The 12,424-nt window shown below is 55.1% G+C and overlaps 1 protein-coding gene across 1 annotated transcript in view; it reads left to right on the plus strand.

Moving 5' to 3' along the window:
- ATP2A1 (ATPase sarcoplasmic/endoplasmic reticulum Ca2+ transporting 1) overlaps window positions 1–12,424 on the plus strand; it is a 15,002-nt gene continuing 2,578 nt past the window's right edge. Inside the window, exons 1-15 of the mRNA XM_041747621.1 lie at window positions 1–309; window positions 633–650; window positions 1,068–1,150; window positions 2,508–2,612; window positions 3,263–3,401; window positions 5,330–5,410; window positions 6,263–6,348; window positions 6,504–6,801; window positions 6,970–7,136; window positions 8,849–8,937; window positions 9,210–9,312; window positions 9,516–9,647; window positions 10,753–10,875; window positions 11,004–11,222; window positions 11,936–12,271. Coding sequence (XP_041603555.1) covers window positions 192–309; window positions 633–650; window positions 1,068–1,150; window positions 2,508–2,612; window positions 3,263–3,401; window positions 5,330–5,410; window positions 6,263–6,348; window positions 6,504–6,801; window positions 6,970–7,136; window positions 8,849–8,937; window positions 9,210–9,312; window positions 9,516–9,647; window positions 10,753–10,875; window positions 11,004–11,222; window positions 11,936–12,271 — 2,097 coding nt within the window. The 5' untranslated portion in view covers window positions 1–191. The remainder of the gene's footprint in view (window positions 310–632; window positions 651–1,067; window positions 1,151–2,507; window positions 2,613–3,262; window positions 3,402–5,329; window positions 5,411–6,262; window positions 6,349–6,503; window positions 6,802–6,969; window positions 7,137–8,848; window positions 8,938–9,209; window positions 9,313–9,515; window positions 9,648–10,752; window positions 10,876–11,003; window positions 11,223–11,935; window positions 12,272–12,424) is intronic.

Here is a 12,424-nt window from a genome sequence, read left to right on the forward strand (position 1 = left end):
GGTGGCCGGCTGCTGCAAGTGGGACGGGGGTCAGAGCTTTGTGGAAGGAAGAAAAACCTGGGGGGGGGGGCAGGAGAGAAAAGCAAGAAACCCAGGCAAACAGGCAGGTGGACACTGAGGAAGGCCCCCAAAGCGTGAGGACCCCCCCCAGAAGGAGCACACCGCCCCCTGGCCCCCAGGAAGGGAGCACAATGGAGGCTGCACACTCCAAGACCACAGAAGAATGTTTGGCCTATTTTGGGGTGAGCGAGACTACAGGCCTTAGCCCGGACCAAGTGAAGCGGCATCTGGAGAAATACGGCCCCAATGGTAAGTGTCTCTTGGAGGAGAGGCTAGTAACGCCCTCTTGCTCCCTCACAACACAGACGGACACATACACACACTCACACACACTGGAGTCTCTCCCTCCAGAGTACCTCAGGGAAGAGCTGGGCCATGGTCCAGTGACTGCAGGGGATTCTGACAAAACAGAGTGCCTGAGAGAGTTTTGGGAGGTTTCATGGGATGACCTTGGTGAACCTCAGATGCCCTTTAGGTAGCCTGATTCTCTTACCTTAGCCAGAATCCTGGGTGTGGGGGGCATTAGACTGAACCCCAAATGAATATGTCCTTTTCTTCTTTTTCCTGGGTAGAGCTCCCTGCTGAGGAAGGTAAGTTACTGGAATCCCTGAGCTCTCTTAATGACCAGCCCCCGCCCCCCAGCCCCTGTGCCCACTCCTTTATCCCCACCTTCTCCCTACTGACTCCCGGGGCAAATACCCTCTCCAAAGGTTAGAGTCTGGCTGGGGGCAGGAGTTTCCAGGCACTTTCTCCCAGAGGCCTCCAGTCCTTGAGCAACTAACTGCCCACCACCACTTTGTGGAGCCCGTTTCGGGACTCCCGGCGAGCCCCCTCAGCCTCCTCTCAGTGCCAGGCGGCCTGCTCATCCCCCTAGAACCTTCCTGCTCAGGCTGGAAGTCAGGCCACTGTTGGTCCCTGGATCCCAGCCTGCCCTTAGAGTCCGAGCCATTCATCCTCCAGACCTTAACCCCACCCCCGGGGGGGCCCTCCCCTGCCTGTTCCCCCAGGGAAGACCCTGTGGGAGTTGGTGATAGAGCAGTTTGAAGACCTCCTGGTGCGGATCCTTCTCCTGGCCGCCTGCATTTCCTTCGTAAGTTTGGGCAGGCATCTGGGGGTGGGCTGAGGTGTGGGTCGGGGGCGCTCCGGTTCCTCGGCTCCTCGGGTCCAAGTCCTCACCATCCTCTCCCCTACACCAGAACTGAGGGGGCAGGGAGGGGCGCTGATGCGCACGCCTCGGTCCTCCTCCACACCCCACAGGCAGGTTTTATTTTAAGCTTTAAGGGTGTTCTCAGCCAAAACACTGAAGCTAAGCCACCCCCGCAGCCTCAAGGGCTTCGAGGGCTCGGGTTACCCCCCAAGCGCCGGGCTCCCCGGCTCCGGCTCTGGCTCTGGCTCTGTGGCGCTCAAGCACCAGCACTCCCGGCATGCCCCGAGGCGCGCAGCCGCTCCACCAATCCCCGAGCCTCCTGGCGCCCCCGCCCCTCCCTCCTGACGCTGATTGGTTTCCGCAGAGACTCCCTCCCAGAGGCGGGAAAGAGCTGCTGGTGTGAGGGTGCCTCTGAGTGCCCCCGAGGGCCGGCTGGCCGGACCCCTCCGCTGGCCCCGGGCTTTGATGTCTGCTGCCCGTCAACGCTAGGGCTCCGGGACCCCCTCCTCACCCACCCGGCCTGACCTTGCAAGCCCTCTCTGGATCCCTCGCAGCCGCAAGGCCGCCACCTCTCTGGCCCCTGAGGCCACCCCCACCCACCCCCCACCAGCACCCACCACCCCAGCAGACCGCCTGCCTTCTGGAGTTTCTTCCTTAACATCTTAGTCCCACCAGAAGATAAGGCTGGGGGCAAAGAAGTTTCCCTGTCCCCTGGTCTCCTTCACGGAGGCCCTGTGGGCCTCTGAGTACTAGCTGGCAGGGCCTCCCTTCTCCCTTCTCAGATTTGCTCCTTGACATTTGCCTGTGGCTGTTGCTTGGCAGTGGCAACAGCTGGGGTGGGGTGTGTACAGGAGGCCCCGTAACACTATCCCCCCTCCTGTTCCCTCATGAAATTGGAGCTTCCCTTGCTGTTGGGGAGGGCTGTGGGGGGGGGGGCAGGCGGTGTCTGCAAGGACCACAGGGTTTTCCCTGCGGAGTTTTGGCTCCCGTGGGATGGATGTGGCTGTAGGGGACCGTTGGTCTGGGTGGCCCGTGAGCTTTGTTTACAGGCCAACAGCCCGGCCAAGGAAAACCTGAAAGCATTCCCAGTTAAACCCGGAGTTGTGCATGTCTACACCTGCCAGTTCCTGTTGCCTGAGAGCAGGGGCAGCGCTCCTGTGGAGTGTGTAGGACCTCAGACTGATGAGGGGCTGCAGTATCCCCGAGATGCCCAGCCCCATTTGCTCCTGCACGCACACTCACCCTCACTATATGTTTGAGGGGTTTTGTTACCGTTAGTCTCCATTTCCCTGCTCCCTAGGTGCTGGCCTGGTTCGAGGAAGGCGAAGAGACCATCACTGCCTTTGTGGAACCCTTTGTCATCCTCTTGATCCTCATCGCCAACGCCATTGTAGGGGTTTGGCAGGTTAGCCATGACCCCGCCTCACTGTCTTCCTCCCAGTCTCCTCCTCCTCCGTCACTTCCTCTGGACTTGCCTTGTTCCCTGTCTCTAATGCCCAGTTTGGAAAGGGGATGGAGTGCAGGAAAGAGATGGGAGACTGGTGTTCCCACTGTCACTTGCTGGCTTCATAACCCAGGCAGGTTCCTTCACCTCTCTCAGCCTCAGTGTCCTCATCCATAAAATGGGGCTAATAATCCTGTCCCTGAGTTGTGCTGAGATGGAACAGAGTGATGCATGTGGCGTGCCCAGCCCTGCACCTGGCATATAGTAGCAGGTCAATAAATGCTAGCTTGCTTTTCCTTCTCTTCCCTTACCACCCTCTACTTTTCCTGTCCTTTGCTTTCTGATTCTCTTTTCCTCTCTCCCCTGAGCCTCCTTACCTGTCTTTAGCCATAAATGACAATTTCCTCAACATAGACACCTACCCTCACGTAGACTTTGTCTACTCCTATGCCAGGAGCCACTACTGCATGACCTGCCTCTTCCTCTGTAATGTCTCTCTTTCCCCAGGACTCTGGCCCCCTGCCCCTCCTAACTCTCCCCACCCAGTCCCCTCCCATTCCCTAACCTTCCTCCCTCCGATGACCCTTCTCTCTTCCACCCTGCCCCTCCAGGAGCGAAATGCAGAGAATGCCATCGAGGCTCTGAAGGAATATGAACCTGAGATGGGAAAAGTGTACCGGGCTGACCGCAAGTCAGTGCAAAGGATCAAGGCTCGGGACATTGTCCCTGGGGACATTGTGGAGGTGGCTGGTGAGTGATGGGAATGAGTGGTCCAGGAAGGGAAGTCTTGACTTTGAGGCCGAGAGGATGCATATGGTGAGGGTGGGGGCCCCTGATCCTGCTGTCCAGGAGGTAGCTGGGATGGTGGAGTCTTTGCTTCTACTTCTCAGACTCCTCAGGAGGTCACCCCAGGGCACCGTGGCTATAGCACCCCTCCCTGTCGGAGTCTCAGCAGGAACAGCCAGTCCTGTCCCTGACGCTCCAGGCGGACCCCCTGCTCCCCCTCCTCTCACCCAGCACTTGCAAGCAACAGGTGGAACCTAGTCACTGCCAATGGCCCCATCTCCACCCCCCTCCCGAGGCCTGGCTTCTCTCTCCTTCCACCCACCCACAAGCTTGGTCAGCTTTAAATCTTGACCTCTTGGTGCCCTTGAGGCCTCTTGAAGGGGAAGGAGTGAGGGTAGAAGGGAGGAGGGGGGCCGAAGGCTCAAGCCCCCAACCATGTAAGGGAAACTCAGGCCCCAGAGGGGAACACGGGACCTGGGAGGAGGGGAGCTCAAGGAGGGGCCCCGCCTCTCCAGTGAGGGACACTTAATGCCTGACCAGGGAGGGGTGGGGGCCGGGTGGCTAAGATTACTGGGATTCTGCCCCCTTCAGCGGTTTTTATATTTGCCTTGTGCAGGCCTTCCCACGTCTTCAGGCCCCTGGCAGAGGGGAAAGGATCTAGGCCTGCTTCCCTCCACTAGACTCCCCAGTTGTACCTCAGGAAGCCTAGGGAGGGGGGGGCAGGCTGAGGACCCCGGGGCACCATCACAGGGCCGTCCTGCCACGGTGACAGTTTGGAGTCAGCGCCATGAATGTCTATAAATATCGCTTGGGCTTGGGTGACAGGGTGTCCCGCCCAACTCCTTTGCCGACCTCCTCCCTCCTCTGTCAGCTTCCTCTGACATAGGAGGAGGAACCTTAAAAACAGGGAAAAGAAAGCAGCCCAACCAGCCCTGTCCCCAGTATCCCCCATTGGAACAGGGGGCACTAGGCCGAAGCAGTGGAAAGCCCTGAAGTTCCAGGGGGGCATCATCCGCCTTGTCAGCCCCTCTGCAGGGGGGTCTCCTGTATTGACCCTCTCCCGTGCATCTCCTGTGCTCTGCCCCCACTCTGGCTTGGCTCCCTCCTGCCCTGCCGTTCCTTGTTCCCTGCAGACCTCCCCTTCTCTCCATCCTGCCCATCTCCCCGGCTCACTCACTCGCTGTGGCTTCCTGCCTTCCTTCAGGTGCACAGACCGGGGCCTGGCAGGGGTCTGACAGGTGGTTTTCACCAGGCTCTGCTGGACCTGCACCCTCTGCCCCTGTGCCTCCCCTCTCCTGCTTCTGCCCTTCTTACCCTTTCCTTTGCTCTGCCTTCTGTCCTACTGGACACTGCTTTTCTCGATTCTCATAACTTCTCCTGTTTCTTCCTGTGTCTTCCTGTCCCCCTCCCGCCCCCGTCTGTGATTCCACGACCTACTCTCCCCCTCCAGGCGTGTCTTTCAAATTCAGTCTCCTTTCGTTCTTTTCTTGCTCTTCTCTCTCCATCTTTCTCTCTCTTGTTTCCCTCTTGGTTTTGCTGTCTCATTACACAACTGGATGGTTCCTAATTTTCCCTTCAGCCATTCAGCGTACGTTTATTGAGCACATGCTGTGTGCCAGGTAGTGCGCAGGGCCCTCTCACAGGCTCATTGCCCCAGGGTTTAGGGAGGGGGAGAGAAAGCAACGAGGGGGCAGTTGGAATAAGTGCTGAGAGGGGGATGCTTGCTGGAGCTACAGGAGCCCATGCCAAGGGCCTGACTCAAGCCCATGACGGGCAGCCAACCCTGGTGACCTGAGGACGAGGTGAGGTTGTCAGACAGAGGTTGGGCTTTAATTGGAAAGGAAGAAAACTGCTTTCTCAACTGACTTGACTCTCGTTTACTCTCTCCACAGTGGGGGACAAAGTCCCTGCAGATATCCGCATCCTGTCCATCAAGTCTACCACCCTCCGGGTGGACCAGTCCATCCTGACAGGTCTGGTGGGCCGGGGGTGGGAGGATGCTTCAAGGGGGTGTGGGGATGAAGTGGGGAGCTGAGTGCCACACAAGGATGAAACTCTAGGTGGATAAAAAAGAATAGCCAGCCACATGGCCCGCTCCTGGCTCTGTAGCAACAGTGATGTCAGCATGGCTCAGCTTCATTCATCATGGCAAGCCTGAAACAAAAGGGGTCATGGGAGAGGGTGGGACATTTGTGCCCATTCTCCACATGGTCATCGACCCCATCCTTCCCCATGGACATTCAGACACCCAGAGACCTGTCCTGTTGCTTCAAAAGCCCCCAAGTGAGGAACCATAGATTCTAGGACAAGATGGAGGGTCTGGATGCACTTAAAACCACAGCTGCTTCTGGTTATCTGCTGGGAGAGAGAGGGTGAAGAGCCAGCGAGCATTCCCTGTGGTCCAAAAAGGCAAGGCTCGACCGGTGTGGGGCAGCTGCCTGAGCCCCTGCCCAATGTAGGGAAGGAGGCAGCTCTGCCCTTGACCCCACCTCTTCACATATGTCAGCTTCTTTGACTTTCACCAAGACTTGGTTCTGGAGACTATATAGTATCATCCCCATTTTACAGAGACCAGAGGTTAAGTGATCCCAAATTACACAGCTTTTAAGTGGTCAGGCTGAGGCTCAGGTCAAGGTCTTTTTACTGTAAGTAAAAATATGGATTTCCTATCTGCCTCCAGTGGCTTTTCCAGTGTTCAGCCTTCCTCCAGGACTGCAGCTTGGTCCTTACCAGGCTCTGTCCTGCCAAGCAGGGCGAGTTAGGGGTGGGAAGGATGGGAGGAGGACATGATGTCATCTGGAAACCTCTTGGCTCCTTCCCCACAGGCGAGTCCGTGTCCGTCATCAAACACACAGACCCCGTCCCTGACCCCCGAGCTGTCAACCAGGATAAGAAGAACATGCTTTTCTCGGTGAGCCATGCAGGGCCAGCTGTCATGCGCTCGAGCCAGAGGCCCTGGTGTGGGAGAGACGTGGCAGTGCGAGGAGAGATGAGCCCTGCCATCAGGAGGGTGCCGAGTGAGGGCTGCCTCTCGCCTGAGTCCTTGCCTCTTGCTTGCCCTTTCAGGGTACCAACATTGCTGCTGGCAAGGCCTTGGGCATCGTGGCCACCACTGGTGTGAGCACCGAGATCGGGAAGATCCGAGACCAAATGGCAGCCACAGAACAGGATAAGACCCCTCTGCAGCAGAAGCTCGATGAGTTTGGGGAGCAACTTTCCAAGGTCATCTCCCTTATCTGTGTGGCTGTCTGGCTCATCAACATCGGCCACTTCAATGACCCCGTCCACGGGGGCTCCTGGATCCGTGGGGCCATCTACTACTTTAAAATTGCTGTGGCCTTGGCTGTGGCCGCAATCCCAGAAGGTACAGCAAGCTCCCTTTCATCTCCCACTGGCTAATCTGACCTGCAAAGGCCCCTTTTGCAAGCAGGGTAACATTTTCAAGTTCCAGGGATCAGGACTCAATTTCCTTGGGGGGCTGTGGTCCTCCCCCATCACTGACCCCTCACTCCTTCTCCTTCCTCCCCCACAGGCCTTCCTGCAGTCATTACCACCTGTCTGGCCCTGGGCACCCGGCGGATGGCAAAGAAAAATGCCATCGTGAGGAGCTTGCCCTCTGTAGAGACTCTGGGCTGCACTTCTGTCATCTGTTCTGACAAGACGGGCACCCTCACCACCAACCAGATGTCTGTCTGCAAGGTCAGGGAATGTGTGGGAGACTCCCACTCCAAAAACTGCCTTTGAGGGGAAATAAGCCCTCCAAAGATGGGGTTAGCGCTTCATCACTGGCAGCTTCTGCTTCTGGCCAGGGAAATAAATGTACAGAGGGCAGGTATAGATTGCCACCCTGCCAGCTGTGAAAAAGATGACTGGGGTCCCCCACCCCCTGCCCTCAGAATGGCCCTCCATGGCAGGATCTGGGGAGTTTGGCCACAGTAATCTTTAATAGCATTTCCTAAACCAGGGCTCTTAATCTTTCCTGAGCCTCAGACTCAAGCAGTCTGGACCTCTTCTCAATATAATAGTTTAAATGTATAAAATAAAATACACAGGATTCTGTTTTTAAAAATGCATTGGGTTACAGAGGAAACCAGTGATTGAGATACAGTTATCAAAATATTTTAAAAACAAATTTCTGATGTGGTCACACTTATGCTTCTGCACGAATGCATTCGGTAGCAGACCTAGCGGTGGGTCTGAGCAATTTTGAGGGCTTTGCAACAGTGCAGTGTGATAGGAAGGGATCTGTGATCGTATGGGTGGTAAAGTTATGGGTTTTGCTAATATCGATGTGATCCACTGCCTACATTCATGATTGGAAGGAAATGCTCATGTCAGAGAGAAAATAAGAAATTTCTTTCTTTCTTTTCTTTCTTTCTTTCTTTCTTTCTTTCTTTCTTTCTTTCTTTCTTTCTTTCTTCTTTCTTTCTTTCTTTCTTTCATCTTCCTTTCTTCCTTCCTTTTCTTTCTTTTTTTTTAATTTTTAATAATTTATGATAGAGAGAGAGAGAGAGGCAGAGACATAGGCAGAGGGAGAAGCAGGCTCTCTGCAGGGAGCCCGATGTGAGACTTGATCCCAGGACCTTGATCCCAGGACCCCAGGATCACAACCTGAGCCAAAGGCAGATGCTCAACCACTGAGCCACCCAGGTGTCCTTCTTGGAACCTGTCTTAAGCCCTACCCGCCCCCCCCCCCCCCCCCCCCCCCCCCCCACTGGCTACAGTTTGGGATGGGCTGCTTCTCTCTGGGACCTTCCAAAGCACAGGCTTCAAAGCCAGACCTCAGGCTTCTGCAACCAGTTCCTAAAAATGAATTGATTGCCCTCATTTGAAAGTCAAGAGATTTCACAGGAAAATAACCTGAATTTCTGGCTCTTCCTGCAAAACTGGAAGATCCTGGCCATGAGTGGCTAGAGCTATAGCTGGGCCACATGCTCTTGTGTACCTTATTGCTCACACCTGCTTTTACCAACTCATCTAAAGGAGCCTCCAGTGTGGCCTTCAGAAACTAATGACTTCTGTTTTGAAGCCATTAATACCGAACAAGAAGGGCAGCTCTGGTGGCCAGCGGTTTAGTGCCGCCTTCAGCGCCTGGGGTGTGATCCTGGAGACCCAGGATCGAGTCCCATGTTGGGCTCCCTGCATGGAGACTGCTTCTCCCTCTGCCTGTGTCTCTGCCTCTCTCTCTGTGTCTCTCATGAATAAATAAATAAAATCTTAAAAAAAAAAAAACACACTGAACAAGGAGAATGATAGCCAGGGGGTGGCAGGAGAAGGGAGGCAGGTGGTGGGGAGCCTTGGTTAGTCTACAAGGGTGGTTGGGAGAGGGACGGGATGCCAGCCTCTCCTCTGTACCAACTGTCAGGGATGGTGACAACCAGACATGTGTGCTCGTGTCCTTCTCCCTGCAGATGTTTATCATTGACAAGGTGGACGGAAACCTCTGTGTCCTGAACGAGTTCTCTATCACTGGTTCCACTTACGCTCCAGAAGGAGAGGTGTAAGTGCCCTGAAGCCCTTCCCTCAGCTCCTTGTGCCTCCACTAGACACATGCACACCCCGCTTTCCCAAGGGCCTCCCTCTCGTTTTATCTTCCTTCCTCTCTCCTCTTCCTTCACCGACCTTGTTCTCTCTCCCCCCCACCCTGATTATTCTCCATGCCAGTTGCCACGTCCCTGACTGTCCCTCACGCTTTCCCCAAGTCCTCTCTGCATCTTGGTCTCTATTCTCTACCTGTCTCTTTTCCTTCCTTCCTCCCTACCCTGCTACCAGCTTGAAGAATGATAAGCCAGTCCGGTCAGGGCAGTATGATGGGCTGGTGGAGCTGGCCACCATTTGTGCCCTCTGCAATGACTCCTCCTTGGACTTCAATGAGGTAACTTCTTCACTCCTGATGCAGCCTCTCTGTCCTCTTCCAGCTGGCCAAGGCCACATGGGAGGGAGACACCTTGTACTGAGTCCTCTTCTGGGTGGAAGGGGGAAGGAGTGGCTGGCCCCCTTCCTGTTCTAGGGGGAAGGTGGAAGCAAGGGGCCGGGAGCACAGGGCACTTACTTCCCCTTCCCCCTCTGTCCTCCCAGACCAAAGGTGTTTATGAGAAGGTGGGTGAGGCCACCGAGACCGCACTCACCACCCTGGTGGAGAAGATGAATGTATTCAACACTGACGTGAGAAGCCTCTCAAAGGTGGAGAGGGCCAATGCCTGCAACTCGGTGAGTGTGGGCGCTCCTTTCCACAGGGTCCCTCTTTGCCCTGTGTCGCATTGCACAGGCAAGGACCAGAGAACCTCAGGGGAACAGAGGCCCCCAGTCCAGCCAGGAAAGGCCTCAGGCCCCAAGCTGGGATGCCACTGGCAGGGGCAGGACCTCTTGCCCGTGGACGGATGTGCCGTCTGCCGCCTAGCTGTAGCCTCCCTGGATGACACTTCTCCCGTTGTGTCCCTAGCTGGAAGCGGTGGCACTGGGCACAGAAATCACAAGCCACCCATCACAGTGCTTCCCCTTGTCCAGATGAACAAACCCATTCTGCTCCTCTCTAGGATGCTACTGTTAATATTTACTGAATGTGTATATTGAGCTCCTCTTGTATATTATGTTCTTCATATAGCTCATTCTTTTGTTTTCTTTTTTTACATATGTAAGATGCTCATTGCTGCCTAATATGACAAGATTAATGAAAACGATCTAAATATCAGTAGAGAATATGTGTAAGAAATTTACAAATGAGAATATAAATGTCAACTTCTATTTATTGTTATTTTTGTTCGTGTTTTATTTTGAAACACCTCTGATACATTTGATGAAAAAAGGATCTCATTCATTTTTGGGGAGTGCTTATTACTGCATGCCAGGCACTTGGGCTGCATTGTCTGATAATGCGTCTCTAGGAGCTCTCATATAGTTCTTCCAATTTAAATTAATAAATAAAAGTAAAAACTCACTTCTTCAACTGCACTAGCCATATTTTCCATCTTGAATGACCGTGCTTAATTACATCCTACCGGGCAGTTCAGAGTACAGAACATTCCTGCCAACCCTGAAAGTTCCACTAGACGGTGCCATATTGTGCCATCCTGTTTCTGTTGCGCTTTAAGCTGGACACTAAGAAAGTGGCAGCATCAGTCTTAAAGTTCTATTTGTGCTACCGGCACCAGACTAAGCTTCAGTCTGAGACTCGGCTTGGGGTCTGCTCTGACCCCTAGATCATCTTTGGCTGTGTTTTACAGGGTCTGGGACTCTGCCCTTCTAGCACAGCATCATCATTCTCAGCCTACCAATTTCACATCTGGCCTCTCCCTCTCTGTCTCCTCTTTTCCAGGTGATCCGCCAGCTAATGAAGAAGGAATTTACCCTGGAGTTCTCCCGGGACAGAAAGTCCATGTCTGTCTATTGCTCCCCAGCCAAATCCCGGGCTGCTGTAGGCAACAAGATGTTTGTTAAGGTCAGAAATCAGAATGGGCCTCAGTCCCCCTCTTCTTCCTAATCTCAGAGCCCTCTCCTATCCCTGCTCCCTGTCACTGTGGCCCAGAAAAAAGACCATAGTCTCTGAAAGCTCTCTTGGTCTCCTAGGGCGCCCCTGAGGGGGTCATTGACCGCTGTAACTATGTGCGAGTTGGCACCACTCGAGTGCCGATGACGGGGCCGGTGAAGGACAAGATCCTGTCGGTGATCAAGGAGTGGGGCACTGGCCGGGACACACTGCGCTGCCTGGCCCTGGCCACCCGGGACACCCCCCCGAAGCGAGAGGAGATGATTCTGGATGACTCTGCCAGGTTCATGGAATATGAGGTGAGCAGCGAGGGGCCTCCCATTGCCTCAGAATCATCTGCCGCCCCCCTGCTCCACCCATGTCATTCCTATTGCGTCACGGGCCCTGGAGTCCCAGGAAAGGACTTAGAATCTGGAAGAGTGTCAGGAATCATCTAGTCCAAGGCTGCTCTGCCTATGGTCGTGGACTTGTCCCGGATGAGGTGAGGCACTTGCAGCCAGAACAGAGACCCAGGTGGTAGCTGGCCATTCTTGGTTCTGCTACAAGTTTCCGTAGTGAGACACCCTTGAGACGAGAAGCGGGGCATAGACCTGCGTTCTGGTGCCAGCACCTTATCTTATGGTGGACAGGCTTTCCAAATAGCACCAAAGTCCACCACTTCCTTTTCTAGATGGGACCCAGTGGCCCGGCAGGTAGCCTGGATTTGCTCAGGATTGTAGGCCAAGGAAGTGGCCCCACTGAAGGCAGAAATCACTGCTCTAACTCCAAGCTCCAGTTCTTTCCTTGAAATACAGGCGGTCGCTATCTACTCTGGGCCTGGCAGCGCCAGATCTGCAGGCACGCATGTGAACACGGAGTGTCTCCTGCCCCTGGTCCTATGGGACCCAGCTGAGATGTGCACACCAGGCCAGGGGCAGCTTTCTCCCCATCTCCACCTCCAGCCCCCTGAGCTTCCTCCCTGGCTTACTTCCAAGTCCTTCCCTGACCCCGTCACTCTCTGCTGTCTCCTCAGACGGACCTGACATTCGTTGGTGTGGTAGGCATGCTGGATCCACCACGAAAGGAAGTCACCGGCTCTATTCAGCTCTGCCGGGATGCCGGAATCCGCGTCATCATGATCACTGGCGACAACAAGGGCACAGCCATTGCCATCTGCCGGCGGATCGGCATCTTCGGGGAGAATGAGGAGGTGGCGGACCGAGCCTACACAGGCCGGGAGTTCGACGACCTGCCCCTGGCAGAGCAGCGGGAGGCCTGCCGTCGTGCCTGCTGCTTCGCCCGCGTGGAGCCATCCCACAAGTCAAAGATTGTGGAGTACCTGCAGTCCTACGATGAGATCACAGCCATGGTGAGCAGACAGAGGGGCTGCGCGGCTGTGGGGTGAGGGGCAGTTTCTGCCCAGAGCCCCTTGATGGGAGGGTCTCAGGAGCAGGGGGGCAGGGGGATCAGCTCCCAAGGAGGGGTAAGTGCAAGAGTCCATGCTCCACCTTCTCATTCTGCC

This window comes from Vulpes lagopus, chromosome 3, assembly GCF_018345385.1.
Source record: "Vulpes lagopus strain Blue_001 chromosome 3, ASM1834538v1, whole genome shotgun sequence".
Lineage (NCBI taxonomy): Eukaryota > Metazoa > Chordata > Mammalia > Carnivora > Canidae > Vulpes > Vulpes lagopus.